Raw genomic sequence first — 23,487 nt, forward strand, 5'->3', positions numbered from 1 at the left:
CCATGAGTTGTTTTTAATTAGCAAGGTAATTATTTTAGCCAAGTAAGTCCTCAAACAAAGCCATCACCTTGAGTAAATTTAATATAAATATATGGTCACTGATATAATAATGTACCAGGGAAGCAGGCTTCTAAATTACGAAATACACTACAAAAATTGTATTGCATTAATATGGAGTTTTCCATATAGATTTTTTAAGGGTTATTAGTAATGCCTGAAAAAATGAATGGATGTCCAGGCAGAAAATTACTAGTATAATTTCCATGTTTTTTTTTTTTTTCTACAGTGTAGACCTACTGACTCCAGTTATAAATGTGAAGTAGTTTGTGATCTTCATTAAGATATACAAATAAAACCTTAGAATATCTTTAATACCAACAACAAACATTATATAATGCTTAACAGATAATTGTTTCAAATACATTCAAATGTTTTTGAAAATCATGTTTCATAAAATAAAAGGCAAACATAGGCTTTGATAATATTTAATACAGGTAAATTGATAATATAGGCTAAATCCTGCCTAGTGCCAATTCAAGCTATAGGAATAGGCATAATAGTTAAACTATTGATGTGTTAAACTAATGTTGGTGGGTATGCAGTGTGAGGAAAAAAAACTTTAATGTTGATCCTTGTGCTCCTTGGACTTTGCATTCATATCATATCGACTTGTGTTTTTTTCCATCCCTAAAACACTGAGCATTATGTTCACTGGATGAGTTCAAGTCACTGATCTACAGTATATATATTCTCTATTATAGATCAGTGGTTCAACTTCAAATATGTAGTGTAAACCTCCAGGTCAGCGGGCGGCGCTGTTGTGTAAGCAGCGCTCATCCTCTGGCTGCTGTCTGCAGCGCTCCCTGCTAACCAGTTCTCTTGCAGGTCAGTGCCTAGCCGATAGCTGACCACTTTGGTGCATCGTTGTATTTCAGAGTATTGAACCTGCGTCTGGAAATGAGCGGGATGCCCGGGACGAATGTGATTCAAATCACTAATCTGTCGTCGGCGGTGAGCAGTGATCAGATGAGAACTCTGTTCGGCTTCCTGGGGGACATCGACGAGCTGCGACTATACCCGCCTGAGTGAGTAACAACCACCCACACACGCACACGCACACACACACACACACACACACACACTCGGCTGAAAAAGTCAGAACAAATCATATATATCGGACACCCACATCCCAAACAAACATAGCAGACCACTTAATAGTGATGACAGATTAAACACATAATTACATACATACTGATCACATACTTACAAACGACATCCACATATATTAAACACTTTCACAACCTATAACATTACTATAAACACACCATAACACATCATAAATTTCAAACACACAGCCAATAACACAGACCACACATGCACATCAAAAAAACGCCATGCATCCATACACTGTGAAAAGACAAGTATGAGATAATTGTCATACATCACATCAAAGGCCTTGACAATAATGGCATGACGTGTGAACCCTCAAACTTGATTATGTGCTATTTGATATGTGATATATCTTGTGGAACTTATTGCACTACCATAACGCGTTGCACATTGTTTAGGTGAACATCTACATTACCCATGGAGTGCATTAGTGCCCACCCACTTTTTCAGTGTCTAATTAAAAGTAATTTGAATTAATGCAAACAGATGGGTTCAAAAAATCATATATGATCGATTAACAACCGCCGAGCTCACAGCAGACCTGTCTTTAAAGGTTTATCAGCTATTGTTGAAAATCATTTGAAAATGAATAGAATTTTTAATTCTGGAACCTGACTGCTGCACTCTTTTATTCGTCAAATAAATCTCCACCAATCAGAGAACAACAACATGCAAGAACACTTAAGCACCGTTGACTCTCCTAAAGCAAATGACATTAACTCTTTCAAATAATATTTGTAATGAACATAAAAAAATAATAATTGTTTCAGTATGTGAAATCAAAACTGTTGAACTCAATGCATGCTTTTATATATCATGCTATTGTTTAAATTCTCTAAAAGCCTATTTGCAGACTTCTGAATAGCACTTATATAATAATAATATAATAAAATAAAAATACATTTCTGTAATTAAATTGAATAACAACTAAATGCTCATCCACTCACTGTGGGTTTTGATACACAATATGTTAAAAGATTTCCAGTTTTATAAGAGGTCCACCAAAAAATGAAACTTCTGTCATCATTTATTTACTCTTATTTCATTCCAAAGCTGTATTACTTTCATCTGTGAAAGAATTTTGAAGAATGTTGATAACCAAACAATTTGGGCTCCCATTATTTCCATTGCTTGGTCTAAAATATAATGGAAGTCAAAAGGGATGTTGGTTTGGTTTGGTTACCAAAATTATTCAAAATATCTTTGTGTGTGTGTCTCCCACAGAAGAAACAAAGTCAGGTTTGGAATGACATGAGGTTGAGTGAATGATGACAGCGATATCATTTTTGGGTGGACTATCCCTTTAAGAACTGTTTAGCTTCTTTGGACAGCAGCTAAACTCCACATTTCTCCACATAAGTTCAGCCTTACAGACTCTTTACAAAGTTCATATCTTCCTTTTTAATAATTGCCCGGAAAAAAACTACAGTGCTATGCTATGTATTACATCTACAGTATAAAAAATGGGGAATTAAATCCTTGTTTTTCTTCTCTTTCAGCAATGCACCTCTTACCTTTTCATCCAAAGTTTGTTACATAAAGTATCGAGAGCCTTCCAGTGTTGGTGTGGCACAACATTTAACCAACACTGTTTTTATTGACAGAGCTTTGATTGTTGTGCCCTGTGCTGAAGGTTAGTACATTTGCATGTGTTACATTTGTGTGCTTGATTAAGCAGAAACACTGAATATCTAACTTCAAATCACACTTTTGAGTAGAACAAACCATAATTGGTTCTTGGCATTATATTTTGTGTTTTTGTGTCCCAGTTATGTATGATAACCATGAGTCTGTGTGCTAAGGTATCACTTCTGTCAGCTCTGATTTATTTTGTGAGTTCAGTGGAGGTGGGTGGATTGACACTAGCTCTCTTGTTTATCAGTTGAGCTGGAGGATGTGGAACTGATGGAGGTGATTAAGATCATACTCTTGTGTTATGTAACAGCATCAGGACTGTGTGAACACACTTTTAGGGTTTTGCTAAACTCAAGGGATTATTGCTACACAGTCATTATTTTATATTCATAAATGGTTTTTGCCTTTTGCATTCAGAAAATTATGGCACTTTTCCATTGCGTGGTACGACTCGGCTTGGCACGGCTCAGTACGGCACGGCACGGCACGGCACGGCTCGGTTTGCATTTCCACTGCAGTTTAGTATCGCTTTATAGTGAGCGGGATTATTCACCTCTACTGCTGCGACTCCTAAAAAAAACTTTTTCATTCCGCATCGACCTATCAAGCTCTCGCTGGATCCGCTCCTCTGCTATCAATGAGAGGAACGTCTGTACTTCCGCAACAGACAACGAAACAACCGCTTTCTGCTTGTTAAAAAAAGGTGCGCTCATTCAAAACAGTTGCATTTGATCCTTCGCTGGCTGTGCTGATTTAAATCTAGTGGTTCTGTTGTATTTGTGTCGCAAGTTCAGTGACGCAGGTAGTGACGATTCTCTCCGGCCAATCAGTGATCAGCAGAGTTTACACGTCACGTTTTGGTAATGGTACAGTTCACTTTGAACCTCAACCGAGGTGGTACTGAAAAAGTACCAGGTACTGTACCCAGTGGAAAACCCCCCAAAAGTGAAGCGTACCGTGCTGTACCATGCAGTGGAAAAGCATGGGTGGAACAATGCCAACAGGGTACAGAATCACTAAAAGTCATGTGTATGGAAGACTAGGAGTGCCACTTAAAAATGAATTATAAGAATCAATGATAAATTTTTTAATTGACAAAAACTATAATAAAAATCAATTGACATATTCAAAAGTTTAGGGTCTGTAATGGTGTGTTCACACCGGACACAAAGCGAATATGCACATCGCGTCATTTGCTCTGGCTCGCGGGATGTTTTTCATGTCTTGAACCGCGCGATCAACCATGGTGGAGATAACTACAATCGCTGTTTTGTACCTGTTGTCAAAAAGCCCCAAATACAATAAAAAGAAATGGCGACATGTCTGGGTTCACAGCACCTTCCAGAGGAGGATGAATAACGTTAGGATCCTGTATTAATGTGTGTGTTACATTTTACTATTGTATATATACACTGATATTACAATTTTTTTTTTTATTATTGATAGCAGCATCTCTGTAGTCATGCTAATAAAATACAGCTACCACTACAACTGATTTTGATTCCAGACCTAAATAATAACAGACAGTTACAATAATGAGAACGCGTCACGCAAATTTTTCGCTCGAGTTGAAATGTTTGAACTTGCAAGAAAAAAACGCCATTGCGGAGAATATCGTGTGTTCGCGGCAAACATGTCACATTTCGTGTCATTCGCATCTTTGCTTTGACTTTGTATGTCGCGTGAATAATTACATTTGCGTCTGGTGTGAACACATACCATAAGAGTTTTTCATGTTTTGGAAAAGTCTTTTAGGCTGTCAAAAGTATTTGTTTGATTTAAAATACAGTAAAAACAGTAGGGATGCACAATAAATATCGGCCCGATATTAATGCGCATCTAGTCAGTAATGCCGGTTCTGTAATCAGTGGTAAATCGTAGTTCACTGACAAGCTGTGCAGAACCCCGATCATATTTTGTGTATGTTTTGCGCAGCTTGTCAGTGAACAACGGCTCTGTGTAGTAAATGCTGCTCCACGTGAAAGCAGGCACGTGTAGAGATTTACCGCTAATTACAGAACCGGCTTTACTGATGAGATGCGCATTAATATCGAGCCGATATTTATTGTGCATCCCTAAAAAACAGTTAAAAACAGCCTTAAAGGGTTAGTTCACCCAAATATTAAAATTATGTCATTAATGACTCACCCTCATTTCGTTCCAAACCCGTAAGACCTCCGTTCATTTTCAGAACACAGTTTAAGATATTTTAGATTTAGTCCGAGAGCTTTCAGTCCCTCCATTGAAAATATATGTACGGTATACTGTCCACGTCCAGAAAGGTAATAAAAACATCATCAAAGTAGTCCATGTGACATCAGAGGGTCCGTTAGAATTTATTAAAGCATCGAAAATACATTTTGTTCCAAAAATAACAAAAATTACGACTTTATTCCGCTTTTTCTTCTCTTCCGGGTCTGTTGTGAATGCGACTGCTGATGTACGACGCTGCTGACGTGTTCTCTGGTGCGCCCAATAACAAAGAAAACACGTCAGCAGCGTCATACGTCAGCGGCGTCACTGCAGTGTTGTGAACGCGCTCACAACAGACACGGAAGAGAAGAAAAAGCGGAATAAAGTCATAATTTTTGTTATTTTTGGACCGAAATGTATTTTCGATGGTTCTATAAATTCCAACGGACCCTCTGATGTCACATGGACTACTTTGATGATGTTTTTATTACCTTTCTGGACGTGGACAGTATACCGTGCATACATTTTCAATGGAGGGACTGAAAGCTCTCGGACTAAATCTAAAATATCTTAAACTGTGTTCTGAAGATGAACGGAGGTCTTACGGGTTTGGAACGACATTAATGACATAATTTAAATTTTTAACTAACCCTTTAAATTAAGTCTTCAATGTAACATGATCCTTAAGAAATCATTCTAAAATGCTTTGTTTCTCAAACAATTTCAGTTATCAATGATGAAAACAATTTTGTTTCTTAATATTTTAGTAGAAATTGTTATACATTTTTAAGATTTATTAATGAATAGAAAGTTCAAAAGAACAGTTTTTTTTTTTTTTAAGACTTTTTGACGTTTTATCAGTTTAATGCATCTTTGCTAAATGAATAAATGTAAACAAAAAATTATACTGACCCGGCAGTGAACGGTAGTGTAAATATTAAAATAAAATAATATTCCAATTAATAAATCCAATCAGCTATTTGGCTTAGTTGAATATCAGACACAGCATGTCTACCCAGGACACATGTGGAAAGAACAGACTCTTCTAAATTGCCAGTTTGAAAATTTCTTTTTATTCATAAATTTTAATCAAAACATTTGATTACTTTTTAAAAAATTATAAAAATTTTAAGTAGCACTCCTAGACTACATGACCAATAATTTATTAAATTCTACCAAAACTTTTGACAGAGGTGTATTATTTTCATAATTTTATCTATTTTGTAATTTTGAAAAAAGGAGAAAAAAAAATCTACTTGAAGAATTGTCGAGTGTAAATTGTTACATCCCATTCTTTTAGTGGCCAAAGGTTCAGCAGTATGTGTTCTGAAAGAATAATAATAGGTATGTCTGTAATTGTTCGATGCTGTCATTAATTGTTCTTGCTTGCCTGGTGAACAAAGCATTGAATTTTGAATTTGAGTTGTTTGCTATGTGTGAATTGTGAGAGATTTTGTTTGCTAAACATTAGATGTGTTAGCTCACAGGAACTTCAAGAGTAGCCCACAGTACACCAGACTATAAACACAGTAAAGGCCTTTCCACACTGAGCAAAGCGAAACAAATATCGGATGCGATGACGCGCTGGAATAAAACAACAGATTCCTGTGGATGCTTCCACATTTGCACACCGAAAATGCAAATTTTTATTTTTTTTTTCTCGAACCAGTCCGACTGATCTTTTCAGTTTCGCAAAGCGAGAACATGGGCCATCCAATAAGATTTGAGCATTACATCACGTGGCCAGAGCAACTGCTGTTAAGGTCAACGCTGTGGCGTTAAAAGCTCAGAAGACTGTATTGAGTATGAGTGTAAAAACACAGAAGTAGAGGACTTTTCCCACAAGAGAGAAGAGTGGATACTGAGTTCTTGTTATCGTTAGTATTTAAGAACATTCTTATTCTCACATGTTCTTCATACAGAATAACATTTCTATTAATTTGCCACTGAATAATGTGATCTGAAGAGCACCGTCCATTTTCTTCCACGAGCGTGAGGGTTAGAGCTCGATCTCAATATCAATATAAATTCATGTGTATATACTATAACTATACGGGGATAAAAATCTTTTGTTGAATGCATTTGAATGCCTTTTTAGCACCATTTTAAACTTGGTTTAAATTCAGAAGGCCTATTTGCTTGCATTCATTGTGTGTAAGCATCAAAGGATGAAAAAGGCTAAAAAAAAAAAAAAAAAAAAAAGGATGTCAGTTATTAATTTATTTAAATTTCTCATTTAAAAATCTAGTGTTTAAAGGCACAATATGTAATTTTTTGCCACTAGAGGACACGTATTCTAAATAAACAAAGACCAGGTAGCGTAGTTTGATGACGCCGTGACTGAGTGTGGAATCATGGGAGTTGTCGTCTTCATCCCCACACCTGATACAATCTGACGGGACTCGGGCAGAAATCATGTTCATGGATGACCTAATGATTTATTAATAATTTATTATTTATTGTAGAATGAAGCGGGTTGAGACTGAAAGCAGTCGAAGCGAAACGAGGCCGGTGAACGAGCATGACACACGGCTTGAAAGCTTTTTTTATGCCACAGTTGACCCCTTCCGCTCCTTCCGGTCGTGCGTATGTGAGGGGAAAAAAAGCAGCGCTGTTTTATCATACTAGATACATTTGAAAGTTCTGTTATAATGCTACTCTGTGCGGTCGTCACCGGTCTTTTAGTCAAGTCAAGTCTGCTTTATTGTCAATTCTTCCACATGTACAGTGCATACATACAGAGAATCGAAATTGCGTTACTCTCAGACCCTTGGTGCATACAGATAACACTAACAGTAGAGCCTAAAATCTAGATCAAATAATCATATAATAAAACTATACAATAAGGGAATGTAAAAAAAGACATAATAGAAAAAATAAAATAAAAAAAAGGTTAAATAAAAGCAGCGCAAGGCACTTGGCAGATAGAGTGCAAACCAGTGAACAAACAGTGCAGATAAAAAGATTTTTAGTGCATTAAAAAAAATAGCTTATTCAGTCTGATTAAAGTGACAAAGGGCTCAAGAGCAGTTATTTTATTTAAACTGACTGATGAGGTGGTAGAATGACGTCAGTTCCATGGTGAATGAGGTAGTGAGCAGACCAATGCTGCATAAAGTGACTGGTGCTTGTCATCGTATGTTAGAGGGAGGTGGGGTGGAAGGACCTGGAGATGTTGGATCTGGGGGTGGGGGGGGGGTTCATAGTTCAGTGGTGCCTGGGGCAGAGAGGAGGGACGGGGGGGCAAGTTCGGGAGCGAGTTCAGCTTCCTGACAGCCGCTGTCCTTCAGTCTGCTGGTCCTGGCCTGGAGACTCCGCATTCTCCTCCCTGATGGCAGCAGACTGAAGAAGCTGTGTGACGGGTGGATGGGATCACCTGCAACGCAGAGGGCTTTGCGAGTGAGACGGGTTCCATAAATGTCCTGGAGGGAGGAGAGAGAGACACCAATGATCTTCTCAGCTGCTCTCACTATGCGTTGCAGAGTCTTCCGGCAGGACGCGTTGCAGGCGCTATACCACACAGTGATGCAGCTAGTCAGGATGCTCTCGATTGTGCCTCTGTAGAAGGTGTACATGATGGTGGGTGGGGCTCTGGCTCTCCTCAGTTTGCGGAGGAAGTAGAGACGCTGGTGTGATTTCTTGGCCAGTGCTGCAGTGTTGTCGGTCCAGGAGAGGTCCTCTGTGATGTGCACACCCAGGAACTTGGTGCTGCTCACTCTCTCCACAGTCGCACCGTTGATGGTCAGAGGAACATGCTGAGTGTGCGCTCTCCTGAAGTCAACAACAATCTCCTTCGTCTTCTCCACGTTCAGAGAGAGATTGTTGTCACTGCACCCCCCCGGCCAGGCGGCTCACCTCGCTCTTGTAGTTTGTCTCATCTCTGTTGCTAATGAGACCCACCACAGTCGTGTCATCCGCAAACTTAAAGAAGAGGTTGGAGTTGTGTGACGGTGTGCAGTCATGGGTCAGCAGAGTGAAGAGGAGGGGGCTCAGCACACATCCTTGGGGAGCCTCAGTGTTCAGTGTGATGGTGCTGGATGTGTTGCTGCCGACACATACTGCCTGAGGTCTTCCAGTCAGAAAGTCCAACAGCCAGTTGCACAGCGAAGTGTTGAGCCCCAGCTCGACCAGTTTGTGTATGAGCTGTTGAGGGATGATTGTATTGAATGTTGAACTGAAGTCTATGAACAGCATTCTGACGTAGGAGTCTTTTTTCTCTAGATGTGTGAGTGCTGAGATGAGGGTAGTTGAGATGGCATCATCGGTCGAACGGTTGGACCGATATGCAAACTGGAATGGGTCCAGGGAGGGGGGGGGGCAGACTTGATGTGGTGCATGACTAGCCGTCCGAAGCACTTCATGAGGATGGGAGTAAGTGCAACAGGACGGTAGTCATTGAAGCAGGATGGAGATGGCTTCTTCGGGACTGGAATGATGGTGGTAGCTTTTGAAGCATGTGGGAACAACAGCCTGACTAAGTGAGATGTTGAAAATGACTGTGAAGACATCAGTGAGTTCTGCTGCACAGTCTCTCAGTAAACGCCCAGGAAAGTTGTCAGGACCCGGAGCTTTGCGTGCATTTGATCCTGCTGAAGGATCTCCTCACGCTGTCCGGGTTCAGCATCATCACCTGGTCACCGGCAGGAGGTGGAGTCTTCTGTGCAGTGGTGATGTTTTGTGCCTCAAAGCGAGCGAAGAAGGTGTTCAGCTCGTTTCAGCAGAGAGATGTTGCTGTCACAGGTCCACTGTGGGGGCTTGTAGTCCGTAATGGTCTGTATCCCCTGCCACAGGCTCCGAGTGTCTCTGCTGTCACTGAAACGATGGGCTATCCTCCTGGAGTACTGTCTCTAGGGATAGGTTGGCCCTGGCTGTTCTCAGGCCCCCCTCGTCTCCAGCTCTGAAGGCAGCGTTCCACGTCTCCAGGAGTCTCTAGACTTCCCCTGTCATCCACGGCTTCTGGTTGGCCCGGACAGTGATGGTTTTTGTGACTGTTACATCCTCAATACACTTGGTGATGTAGGCAGTGACAGTCTCCGAGTACTCCTGGAGGTCAGTGGTGTTGTTGTAAGTGGCAGCCTGCTTAAACATATTCCAGTCAGTTGTATCAAAGCAGTCTTGAAGAGCGTCAGACGATCCTTCTGGCCACATTTGAATCTGTTTCTGAACTGGTTTGGCGACTTTAACGAGCGGTCTGTATGCAGGCGTTAGCATGACAGTGATGTGGTCTGAGGCACCAAGGTGGGGGAGGGGGAGGAGCTTTGTAAGCTCCTCTCTGTGTGATGTAAACAAAGTCTAAAAATGTTATTACCTCTTGTTGGAAAGTTAATGTGTTGGTGTATTTTTTGGAAACACACTCTTTAAGTCAGCATGGTTGAAATCCCCAGCTATGATGAGAAAAAGCATCGGGGTGTGTGCGTCTGCTGCTCGCTGATCCCCTGGTGCAGTTCATTTAGTGCATCGTTCCTGTTGCAGTTGTTGTTGTTCGGGGGAATGTAAACCGAAACGAGCAGTATGGCAGTATATTCCCTCGGCAGATAGAACGGCCGGCACTTAATTATCATAAACTCCACCAGGGGTGAGCAGTGTTTGCAGATCACAACAGCATCGCGGCACCAGGCGTCATTGATGTAAACACAAAGCCCGCCGCCACGGGTTTTTCCTCCCGCGACTCGAGCTCTGTCTGCTCGATAGCACGTCAGCTGGTCGAGCTGAATGGCGCAGTCCGGAACGCTGTCGCTGAGCCATGTTTCTGTGAATACAAAAACACAACAGACTCTTACAGTCCTTTGAGTTGAACGCAGTAATCGGATGAAGTCCAGTTTATTGTCCAAAGAGCGTACGTTAGCCAGTACGATGGTGGGGATGGATGGCTTGTGTGGGTTAGCCGTTAGCCTAGCCCGGATACCTCCGCGCTTACCCCTCTTCTGCTTCCTCTCACGCCGCTTGTGGCACCTCTGCTGTGGGCAAGATGCAGCAGTGGGGGTCGGTGATGATGTAGGCCTCCGGAGCAGTCTGAGATCTCGCAGCTGTTCCACGTGCGCGGAGTTTAGCTCTAAAAATGCGGCTCTGCCGACATCCAGCAGAAACTCATGCCTGTATGCGCGCTTAAAGACAGATAGACGCGATGACGACGTACAAAAACACTGCGACTCACAAGACAAAAAACACGAAAACACCATTCTGTCGGGACAGAGAGAAGCCGCTGCGTGTGGACGCGCCGCTATCTTGTTTGTATAACGCATAATATATTCAAGCGTCTTTGGTTTTTCCCTATGTTTTGTACAAAACAAAACCGGAAATCGAGGGTGTATGACATCAGCGTGAGTGCATCAGACAGAGCCTGAAAGGGTGTGAGAGTTGGCAAGCCTGCAGAAGTTATTACAAGAACTCGATGCTTTCAAAGTGGGTTTTGAGCAAAAAATTTTAAGTTACATTTTGAATGTAACTTGTTGTAATTGTACCTTTAATTATATTTTCAGATGTATTCTTGTAAGCATTATGGATGGTTTGTGTTTCTGATGAAGAACCAAAAAGTTATTTATCTTAATTTAATGCCCTATCTTGAGCAGCGGACGATGTAAACCATACGAGATACATACGCTAAATGAAGAAAAAATGCATTGCTGGTCGGCGCCACCTAGCATGCAGGCGTGAATTAGCAGAAGGCAAACAATCATTTCGTGCTCGGTGTGAAAGCACTGTTCTTCGACGATTTGCCTCTCTTTTTCGCATCGCGCTCAGTGTGAAAAGGCCTTAACAGCTTTTCGCTGTGGCACTTTCATGCATTAGTCAAACGCAGTTGTTCAATCCTGTTACTGAAGTTATTTGTAATAAAAACAATAAAATACATTTGATTTAATTCATGGGAAGCTGATGGGAAGTGATTTAGTATACAAATGCAACTCTTCTTATTCAAATAATAATAATAAAAAAGGTTGTATACATTTTATTTGCTTCATTTGTTTGGTTAATCTGTATTGCAAATAAAGAAAAAAATACAAAATAAATTAGTTTTAAGTTTTAAACTGCATTCAGACATGTGCCACATAGCATATTAAAAAAAAAAAAAAGATTCAATAAAACATTTAGTTTTGCTTCCTTAGTTAGATTTCTGAAGGTTAAGAACATTCATTGAGCAAGAAACAATAGATCACTTGATTGTTTAAAAAAATAAGTTTCAAGCCTTGTTTTTGTACCCTTTTTATGCAAAGGGAAGTCAAATTATAAAACAAGCATTTGTAAGCAGAGCATGAAGGCAAAGGGTATGAGGTAAAAGGGTGAGGTCTTCTCAAGTCTACTGTGCAACCACTGACTAACCTCTAGATTTTTTGTTTTGGTTTGTTTGTTTTTTTGGGGTTGTCTTTTTTTATTTATTTTTTTTAGTGTAAACATCCGTATTCATGAAAACATGGTATCTAAGCGTCCCTCTTGCCTAAAATGCTTGTCCTCGTGACTTGGTTCTGGATGGCTTACTACGTTGATTAATTTGGTTTCTGTATGTTTTTTCTGTGTTGATTATGTGTGCATATCAGATGACTAGAGTGACCCAGGCTACACTACTACACTAGCCTGACTCAAGGCTTTGTTTTCCAAGCCACTATACCCGCCGGGGCCCACGCTGCCTTCAAGGGGGGAATGTGACCAGGAGCGTAGCCGCTGAACCTTCCGAGATGGACACCTTGTCTCTTTTTGTTTTCTTTTATTTTATTTTCATTTCCTTTTTTTTTATTTCTCTCACATGTTGTCCCTTTTTTTTTGCCTCTTAGAAGAGTTGCATATTCATTGTATTGTTTTTCTTTTTTTGTTTTCCTGTCCCCTTGTCCCTCGTCCCCAATCCCACAGTTGCACCCCTTTGCCTGTCTTTGAATGCTGTCCAGGTTGACTTGCCGCACAGTATTGGAGGGAAGTTTGAACGGTACAAGGGCAGCTCTTATTGATATCTAATGCATTAAGATTTCGTCCTCTCTCTCTTTCTCTCTCGCTCCTCTCCACTGATCTGCTCAGGGTTTTACTTTGAAAAATTATATATTCCTTCATTATGTAATATAACCACACAGTGCCTCTTAAAAGTATTCAGACTCTTCACCAATTTTGTTTTTACTGAATTATAAGTACTGAAATACATTTTTTTGTATTCAGAGCACTAAACTGAATGTCAGGCTTTGTTAGAAAATATTCTCAAATGCTCTTAATTATTATTTTGTTGGTTATTTATATAATTTATTTTTAAAATTCTTGAAAAACTTTTAGTAGCCTGAATGCACTGTAAGTCGCTTTGGATAAAAGTGTCTGCCAAATGCATAAATGTAGATCAGGACTTTCAGTTTCAGTTTTTCAGTTTCAAAGCTTCAGTTTGTAAGCTAAAACAGGTTCTCTTTTAGTATTTTTTTTTTTTAATACTTATTATCTAGGGCTGCATGATATATCAATAAAATTGCCATTGCAATAAGGCTAAGTGTGAATATAAAAATAGAAGTTGCCATTTAATTAATTAAATAAATGTGCTATGGGTTTTGGAGTGAAACGCAGCACTGTGTTCATTTACTTGTGTGGAGCTTGATGTTTCTAAGCCTAATAGTTTTACATTTGTAAATATGTAAATAATAGCATTGTAATTTTACAGACATGCTATTAAATCAAGTTTTAATATTTATTTTTGAAACATATTGCAACGTATCGGATTTTTGAAATTATTACATTATAATAGCATTAATGCAATATTTCTTATCTTGTTAAGTGTTTTTATGTAATAATCAGTAAAAATTAATGTGTGTGTGTATATTTGTAGTCAGTGTGGCATGTGAAGACTCAGGGAAACACTTTAATAAAAAAAAAAAAAGTAAATTTCTGATTCTTTTATTTATTTTTTCATTTATTTTTTTAATTTTTGTCTTATTAACTTCTCCCCTACAAAAAAACAAAACAAAAAAAAAAAACACACCAGTCATTCTCAAATTATTCATTATTTTCAAATTGAGCTATTCAAGATATTTGGTGAAAATTACTACTTTTTATATCACTGAAAAACTAAATATTGCAATATCAGTTTATTCCTGTGTAGGATCTGTAATTCAGTAAAATGACAGAATTGCTAGTAAAGAGTGTTTAGAATTGCTTGTTTTTGCAAGGCACTTTTGTTCAGTTCACTGTAATGACAAGAAATAAAATCGTTCTTCTAAAAAGGCTCACAACATTGAACATGTTTAACTCCGTTGCATGGTTTTGGGGAACATTGTCTTTAGAGTAGTACTGAAGTGGCTGAAAGTCACATTTGAGGTTGAAGTAGTTCTTCACTTAACACAACAGCACAGATATACCAACCAACAGTTAGTTAACCCATGAATATTATAGTCAGTGTAAGCGCAAAGCATGCGTGTATACTGTATGTTATACCAACATTGGCTGAAACGTATTTGGAAAAATTATATGTTTTTTAACTTTATTGTGAAGGCAGTAATTTTTAGGGGAGATCATTTGAAGGGGGGGTTTTCAAAGACACTTAAAATGTTCTTCTTTTCTGTATCTGATGTTCTATGTGCTATTAGTGTGATGCAGCCAACATGAACGGTTGTCTTGTGTTGCACACCCTTTCCAACACTGCGACACGATCACCCCAGGGAGAAAAGTGCCCATGCTTGATATCGTATGGTTCATGACCAATATCTTTCCAGTACAGGTGACCCATATACCACAAAGTGTTTACTCATTCTTTACATGTTCTGTTCTGATTTTTTTTTCTTTTTTAAAGAGAGAAAAGGACAAATTACAATGTTCTTTTCTCTGTTTTTGTGCAAAAGTCATCCTGTTTACAGTATGTCATGTGTTGATAGTAAAAAGAGTAGCTATGCTAGTTCAGATTGTTCATGGTCGGGGTTGGAGATGCTTAGGGTGGGTTTTAGAGCGCTAGGCTGTTGGTGGACCCTCGTCTGAATCTTGGGTCATAGGTGAAGCAGCTGGAGACGTCTCCATTGGCCTCTCTAATGCTGGTGCTCTTGTTATTCAGGAAAAATCCCTGAAGAGGCAAAGGCGCTCTCGCTTTTGGCCCCCGCCGTGCCAGTGGCCAGCCTGATGAGCGGAGGAGGACTTCTGCCCATTCCTAGCCCCACTACACTACAGAATGTAAAAACACAATCTCACAACTTAAGGCTGGAAAACACTACACTGTTTTTTCCCCAGGTTTTTGCTCAAATTTGCAGTTTGGAGGAGCCAGTGGTAGTTGGAAAAAGGCAGCAAGTTTGCAGATTTGGGGCAGTCGAAGTTGACACTTTTCACAGAAAGTCATGTAATGTGTGATGGGCAATAGATTTTAGCTTTAGCTTTAGATTATGATTCCATCCCGTCGCACAATGTATAAAAAGTCATGTGTAGCATGGGTAGGGCCTATATTTAAAGCAGTAGCCATCAATACATTGTATGGGTCAAAATTATCGATTTTTCTTTTATGCCAAAAATCATTAGGATATTAAGTAAAGATCATGTTCCATGAAAATATTTTGTAAATTGCCTACTGTAAATATATCAAAACTTAATTTTTGATTAGTAATATGCGTTGCTAAGGACTTAATTTGGAGAACTTTAAAGGTGATTTTCTCAATATTTAGAATTTTTGCTCCCTCAGATTCTAGATTTTTAAATAGTTGGCTAAATATTCTTGAACAAATATTTTCCTATCCTAACAAACCATACATCAATGGAAAGCTTATTTATTTAGATGATGTATAAATCTCAATTTAAAAAAACTAACCCTTATGACTGTTTTTGTGGTCCAGGGTCACGTATCAATTTTTTGGTATCACATGTCTCCTAATAATAAGGTGTTTGACTTGAAAGTCTGGTAGTGTATGATGACAAGTTTGTCATTTTCAAAGTCGTCAAGTGTATCATTCTTAGTGTTTTAAATTATTTTCAAATTTAAAAGTTGTGTAGTGTATTCCAGCCTTTACTGAATTATGAAAAAAAATCACCTACATCATCAGCAGCATGCCACAGATTTACTGTATTATTTCGAATTGTCAGTTGTCACTAAAGTCTTATATTTGTTGGCCGACAGTGTGGTCTTCCTTTAGCTAATCTGGGGGTCCTGAAATCTAGTTTGGACACATCTGTGGCGGCTCTAAATGCAATTGCTTCACAGCCTCCGCTCATGGGAAATGTAGATCCTTCTAAAGTCAATGAGATCAGGAGGACGGTATATGTCGGCAATTTGAATTCACAGGTAAGTACAAAAATGTAATTCATTCGGGGGCTATTTGCAAGTGCAGATAGTGTTAGATACTAATACTTACATATTGGCAGATACTATTTGCAGCTCAGTGTATTTGTAGTACATTATAAAACAGTATGCATTAAGCTGAAATAATCAAGGTGTCATTGAAGGCTCAAGAATGAAGGTCCAAGTCGCCCCAACATAATTACTATTGCCACTACATGACAAATGCGTAGAAAACTCAATGTAATTAAAGTGAGCATCAAAAATGACATCAAGATTGGTTTTTGTCTTTCAAGCACACATTGTACTTGTTTTGTCAATGTCCTGTAGAGCACCACAGCAGAGCAGCTCCTCAAGTTCTTCAAGCAAGTGGGAGATGTTAAGTTTGTTAGAATGGCAGGAGATGAAACCCAGCCTACACGTTTTGCTTTTGTGGAGTTTGCTGATCAGGAATCAGTGACACGAGCGCTTACATTTAATGGAGTCATGTTTGGCGACAGACCACTAAAGTGAGTGTTCTTTTTTGAGAAAGCGACTCTTCTGAACCCTTTAAATACACACAATAAATTACGAGTTTTCTTTAATACAAGATTTTCAGTGCCTCCTTTTTTATCTATGTGCTAGCATTCTGTATTTTTAATACTTATTAATCAACTTTTTTAGGATTAACCACTCCAATAATGCCATAGTGAAGCCTCCAGAGCTCACACCTCAAGCTGCGGCCAAAGAGCTGGAGGACGTGATGAAGAAAGTCAGAGAGGCTCAGTCAACCATTGCTGCTGTTATCGAGCCAGGTATGTCCTCTCTAGCCTGGACAGGCACAAACAGAGTGAGGCTTTCTCTAAATATATATATATTTTTTTAATTGATGAGAGTTTTGAATGTTTCTTCTAGAAGATAAAAATCATTCATCCAGTAGATCTAGACGTTCTAGAAGGTCCAGATCTCACTCTCGCTCCCCATCACACTCACAAAGAAAGCGATCCAGATCCAGGCAAAGGTAAATTACACACATCCTTAAGCATGCTTTCCATGTTAACTCATGCAAGCTTAAGGCTACTCACAGTTAAGTAGTTAATGTACTCTCAAGCTAACCTTTTGAAAAAGTAATTAGTTACATAAGATGCAATAATAAAAACAAACATATTACTAACATTGTATGTAATTATATTTTTATTTCCTTCATGTGAATTTGAATGAACATCTGGAAGTAGTTAGCATAGACATTTCAGTTTAAGAGTCCTGGTGTATTTCATCTTGTTTATTCTTAAAAGAACCCTAAATAGCATAAATTGGAACACAAACCAATTTTAATGCACATTGAATAAATTTTTTTTTACCCCGTTTTACTGATATAAGTCCTGATTGAAAATGTACCCCAGCCTGTTTAATTAAGTAAAAGAATCTGAATTATTTTGAGATTGTATGGGTCTCTTCTGTATCAACAGACAATATCAATTTTAATGGTTCAGGTCTTTAAAAAAAAGTTGTAAATTTTATTTTAATTTCCGCAGATACACTGTATTACATCACCTGAGCTTTGCTTGTTATATATGTTCGGACATAAATTCCACTTTATTTTAATGTTAGTATCTAGAAATGTTCACTGTAGTAATGGAAAAATAACTTTTTTTTTTCTTTTTTTCAATGATGTTTAAAGGGGACGCCTGTCCCAAAGATCACGGCAGAAGGTGAATGACTCCCGTGGGTCCTATAAGAGGCGCTCACGTTCCCGAGAAAGGAAACACAGCCGAAGTCGATCTTATTCTAGGTTAACCTGAACCACCATATCGGCCTCTTTACACTCATATTCTGTTTTTGTCTGACAAAGGACATTTTAGACCAGTGTTGTTTCTTATCCACAGGGACCTAAGGAAGGACAAGGATGGCAAAGTAAGCAAGGAAGGTGACTGGGAAGAAAAGAGGCCACGGGACAAAAAGGGAAGGACGCCTCCTAAAGGCTACAGTGGCTCTAGACGTTCCCGCAGCATAAGCAGGTCAGAAGAAAGTGTCCGTATTAAACCTGAAACAAAGTTTGAATGCTCAAAATATCACCTACAATGCAAAAAAGTGCTCAACCAGGTACTGTTGTTTTTTCTTTTTTTCTTTTTCTTTTTTTAGTGATATCAGTCGATTAAAAAATAATGAATTAATCTCACATTTTTTTCTGAAATTAATCATGATTAATCCTACCTAACATTAAAGTTTTTAAATATACAAATTGCAATAATTTCACATTTAATCTTCAAATTAATGTAGAAACAACAAAGTACAGTTTTATAGACGGTATATTTTTAAGTAATAAGGTTCGAGAGGCGGCGCTGTATCGTGAATAAATCACGGCTGAAGGGTGTTGTTAGGCACGACGCTGTTACCAAACAATAAAAAAAATTAAAACCAAAAATGTATGAATTGAAATGTTACTTTTTTTTAAGCAAGTTTGTTAAATGCTGTCCTTTTGCTAAAAAAAAAAAAAGTTCCTGATAGCAATAGTAAATGGCAAGAGAATGTTCCGAACATGCCTCATGCTTAAACAAAAACAGAGAATAGGAGCTCTTAACATCCGTTGTGTCATTTTTTTTTTAAAACCATATATAATATTTTCTCACACACATACATCTGCTTATCTCTCAGCATGAGAAAACGTCTGTTTTCCATCTTTTAGTTTTAAAACAGACTGATTCGTGTCTCAGCGTGAGTTTGCAAGCCTCATTACAGTGTACACTTATGGACATATGGACAAAGCTACAGAATCATACCTGAAACAGAAAACAGTAATATTTTCTCCTCACCTCGGAAACTACAGGTACATCTCAAAAAATTATAATATCATGGAAAAGTTATTTATTTTTTGCAATTTAAATCAAAAAGCAAACTTTTTTATATTCTAGATTCATTGCACACAAACTAAAATATTTCAAGAGTTTTTTGTTTTAATTCTGATGGTTAAGACTTACAGCTTAGGAAAATTAAAAAAATCAGTATCTCAAAAAATATGAATATTTTCTCAAAGATCCATCAAAAAAAGATTTACAAAACAGAAATGTTCAAGATCTCCAAAGTAGTTTAATTATGCAATCAATACTTGGTTGGGGCTCCTTTTGCACGAATTACTGCTTCAATGCGGTGTGTGAAGAAAGCCAATCAGCCTGTGGCACTGCTGAGGTGTTATTGAAGCCCAGGTTGCATGCTCGTAGTTTCATTTACGCTTTAATATGAAATATATAACGTAAATTGTTTTTACTGACATATGGCCTGGCAACATCTCATCTGACTGCAGTTCACTGATGTTCTACTGAACTTCCTCGTCACCTGTACCGTTTCTGTGCTCGTTTGACTAGTGCCTGGTGCTGAGGCGAAGTGGAGTGTGTGTCTGAAAAGTCTCCTGTTTGATGTGTTCATAAAGACTTTCTGCTTCTAAATAAATGCTATTCTTGTCAAGAAAAAAAAGAGACCGAAGCAGAAGTTGTGAGTGGGGTGGCCAACTCAAGGCAAGCTCCGCCCCTGCGTAAAATTTCGTTAAATATTGTTAACGTTGTTAAACTGGAAAAAGTAATCACCTGTGTTAACACGCTATTTTGACAGCACTAGGTTTTTTAGAAGTTAGCTTGTGTGTTTAGATAAAGATGATAATATTTTTCCATTTTTCTCACAGAGGCCATAAGAAAAGAAGCAGCTCTCGATCCAGGTCACCAAGATGGAGAGCCAGGTCACCATCACCGTCTAAAAGGTTTACTGTGTGAGACAATTTGTGTCTGACGTAATTGTTTGATCAGACTCATTACTAAATCTTAATCTCTTCTGTATATTTTCAGAGGCAAGAAAGATAAAAAGAGGGATAAAGGACGGGACAGTAGCAGGGAAAGGACAGAAATCTCAATGTCCAGGAGGAAAAGCAGGGATTATGAACCTAAATCTAAACCATCACTGGTTTGTCCAATTTATATTTCAAACACACACCTCATTTACATTTACACATTCAGTTTATGAAACACAATTTGTATTGGTGATTTGGTGCCGTAATTTTGAGTTGAGGTTACATAAATTAACACCAACACAAATACTCTGTGACTTATAATGTTAATAGCGCCATGTAAGTGCAGTCACTTTATTCATATTGTGGTTTTCATGAAACTACGCCAATGCCAGGTACAGCTAATCATATTGTGGGTTTGGTTATGGGAGAACAGCTAGTGTCAATAAGTATTCTTCTGACCAATGTGAATTTCTTATGTGTTCAGTTTGCTGGATTAATAACCAGTTTGCATTAATACTATTATATTGTATTGCCATTATATTTGAATGCTGAAGTGATAAATGAAAACTCCATACCTCTAATTCTCATATTGAGGTACTCACTGCTCCCCATGCATCTCAAAGAGCTCACTGTGTGTGTTTGTTTTAAATAATTTGCACAACATGAGTGCTGCTCTAGTTTTTATAGATAAGAAACAGATGATCACAGCTGATCCTCTCAAAGATCAACTTTCACAGTCTTTTTTGGCCTGTCTACCTCTGATAACCAACAATATGACTGCTTTAACAGTAAAGCTTTTTTATTTCCCCCAAATCTTACATCTTTCTGACGAAGTCCTTTGTGACATTTTTGTCATTCGAAGAAAACACTTTCGATGTGGAACATCAAAACATCAGTCTGAAAATGAATACATCGGTTACAGAATCTAAAAATCAATCATACGTAGTGTAGTGTCTTTCTAGCTTTGTATGTATTTATGTGACTTTTATAAATATGATTTATCACATGAATCATTTGCATTGGCCAGTAATGGACTTACAATGCAAGAAACTGAATAAATTATGGTTTGATAAAGTACTGAACTATATTTATGATATATATTCAAAACTTTAAGGTAAGGTTTATTTTATTTAGTTTGATCAGTAAGATTTATGTTAATGTTTTTGAAAGAAGGCTCTCATGTTCACCAAGGCTACATTTAATTGATAAAAAATATATTTATATTGTTAGGTAAAACAGTAAAAAAGTCTGCTACTTAATATTTTTGTGGAAACCATGCTACTTTTTTCAGGATTTTTTGACGAATAGAAAAAAATTGCATTTATGTGAAATAGAAATCTTTTGTAAAATTCTACATGTCTTTTGATCATTTTAATGCATTGTTGTAGAAATTCTCCTACGCACCTGACCTAAGTTTTTAGTTGTTGTCGTCTACTGGCGACACCCAAAGCATCAACATTTACAGAGTTTATACTGTAGCGTGTTTACTGGCGACAACACTATCACTTTGAACATTATCACTTCGGACTAAGATCTTTAGTGCTCCACTAACCTGCTGCGCAGCAGAAACCAGACAGACTCCAGACAGTGCCTTTGAATATGCTTTAATCATGGCTGGGAGGACCTCATACCAATCACAGAGAATCCCTCCAACAAAAAGAACACATTTTGCTGAAATATAATTGGTTCTTCATATGTGCAATTCAGCAAACCTCCTCCCTGTTACTGGCAAAACAAATTCGGTGTTTGATTACCTCATTTTGTTACTTGTGTCATGGATTGTGGTTATGATTATATTCAGACAGATGTCTAGACGCTTTGTCGTTGCGCACTTTGGACTAAGTGTTGGGGACATGGGATGCTTTCAGTCAGATTTACTCTTGTAAGTCCGGTTTGATTTTTTTCAGATGGAGAGGGGCTACGAGCCGGCGGACCACGAGTATGACAGTGACATGGATGGGTTGGGTTCTGTGGGTAGTGACGACAGATCTCCTCAAGCTCATCTCAACGGCAGCTATAGGAGCACTTACGTCGAGGAGTATGATCTCTCTGCAGCTGAGTGATTCGCGTGTACCCATAATGCCAAGAACAGTGATGTTGTCTGGAGAGCACAGCATCATGTATGATACTGTAACAGCTGTCACTCCTTTTGAAGTACTTTCTCTTGCGTCCATTGCTGTGTGATTGTAGGCTTCTGAAAACATTTTCTACTGCTGTGAATATGCTAACTGTCATATGATATTCATATGGATGAAAATGTAAAGTTTTGGATAGATCTTTATTGTGCTGAGAGATGCGGTGTGCTGAATGAAGGTGCTTTTGTTGAGGTCACTTTTTTAAATCAGCTTTGCATTTGTTTTCTTTTGCATGTAACGTTGTGTTTACATTCTTGTGGGAAGATGTTGTTTTATGCTATTTTGTTTCTCTTTTCAGTCCATCTTACTAAAACAAGCCATTATTACTGTGAATCTAAAAAAATATTATATTTTACCCCAAAATCAAAATAACATATTTTGCATAAAGACCATAATGCATATTTTAAGATGTTTTTGATTTTTCTTTTGACATTTAAGTACATTTCCTTTAAAACTCTGATTATTGCTATAATGTAAAAACATCCTGCCTGGACAGATTTATTTATTTATTATTATTATTATTATTTTAATTTTACTTATTCACATTAAAGTGGAAAAGGAGTTGCTTAATTGTGATGAAAATAATGCCAGAAACTGATTTTGGGGTACCTCGAGATTCACCCACTCTATACCTGGTCTTTTCCATCATTTCCATTTACTGAGTTAAAAAACAAAACAAAAACTTTAGCACATGTGTATTATAACACTACAGGGGCCCGTTCTTCTTACATCTCTAACCCAGTTAGCTGGATTTGATTGTTGATGATTTGGCATGATCTTGGATTGTTTGGTTCTTCGAAGCTCATCCCGGAGTTGCTGTCATAGCAAAGGGTCCCTAAATGTAAACCTCTGAAGCAGGTTTATTTCATGTAAACAGCATTAGATCGCATCTTTGTAAGCAAAACTGATCATTAAAATCTGTCCCAACCACTGCTACTTTATTAGAAGTGTACCCTACTGATCCAGGGACGGTAATTTACAATAATAATAATTATACCAAAAAATATAATGTAGTGTAGTCATCATGGTTTACTCGTTGAAACATTTATTCGTGATTAAATAATTACTTTATAATGTCATTAAATTTAATCCCAGACATCCATTAATTTAAATTCTAAAATAAAAAATTAAAATAGCTAGATAGAGCGCAGGAGATGCAGATAACATGATCAATTAAATTAATTGCTAATTGCAACACTGAAATAAAAATGTAAAGCCTGTACAAATAGCTATTAGAAATCGTGAATCATGTAAAAAATAAAATAAAAACAGTGCACATTTAATTTATCTATTATTACATTTATGTATGCTTGGCTGTTTCCAGAAATTTGTCAAGTTTTTTCGTCAGGTGTGTTTTTTAATTACGTGTCATTACGTTACAGTCTTGG

At 37.9% G+C, this 23,487-nt stretch overlaps 1 protein-coding gene across 5 annotated transcripts; it reads left to right on the forward strand.

Moving 5' to 3' along the window:
- The first annotated feature begins 869 nt into the window (after positions 1–869).
- srek1 (splicing regulatory glutamine/lysine-rich protein 1) lies at positions 870–23,029 on the forward strand. Of its 5 annotated transcripts, XM_042725015.1 has the most exons (13): positions 2,670–2,803; positions 12,531–12,913; positions 14,544–14,674; positions 15,002–15,117; positions 16,049–16,213; positions 16,538–16,716; positions 16,871–17,001; positions 17,102–17,207; positions 17,868–17,978; positions 18,073–18,204; positions 19,863–19,937; positions 20,023–20,137; positions 21,872–23,029. In XM_042725015.1, exons 3-13 carry the CDS (start codon positions 14,644–14,646, stop codon positions 22,025–22,027), a joined length of 1,317 nt encoding a protein of 438 aa, XP_042580949.1. In that variant the 5' UTR covers positions 2,670–2,803; positions 12,531–12,913; positions 14,544–14,643; the 3' UTR covers positions 22,028–23,029. The 5 variants fall into 5 exon arrangements, with proteins under 5 accessions (XP_042580947.1, XP_042580951.1, XP_042580946.1 ...); XM_042725013.1 differs by lacking the exons at positions 12,531–12,913; positions 14,544–14,674 and adding an exon at positions 870–1,085 and having other exon boundaries at positions 19,863–19,916; XM_042725012.1 differs by lacking the exons at positions 12,531–12,913; positions 14,544–14,674 and adding an exon at positions 872–1,085.
- Positions 23,030–23,487: the final 458 nt, after the last annotated feature.

This window comes from Cyprinus carpio, chromosome B5, assembly GCF_018340385.1.
Source record: "Cyprinus carpio isolate SPL01 chromosome B5, ASM1834038v1, whole genome shotgun sequence".
Taxonomy (NCBI): Eukaryota; Metazoa; Chordata; class Actinopteri; order Cypriniformes; family Cyprinidae; genus Cyprinus; species Cyprinus carpio.

Coding starts and splice junctions, on each gene's coding strand:
- srek1 (XM_042725012.1), top strand. CDS start 958: ATGAGCGGGATGCCCGGGACGAATGTGATTCAAATCACTAATCTGTCG. Junction 16,214..16,537: donor TCGGCAATTTGAATTCACAG/GTAAGTACAAAA, acceptor AATGTCCTGTAG/AGCACCACAGCAGAGCAGCT. Junction 17,979..18,072: donor CGAAGTCGATCTTATTCTAG/GTTAACCTGAAC, acceptor TCTTATCCACAG/GGACCTAAGGAAGGACAAGG.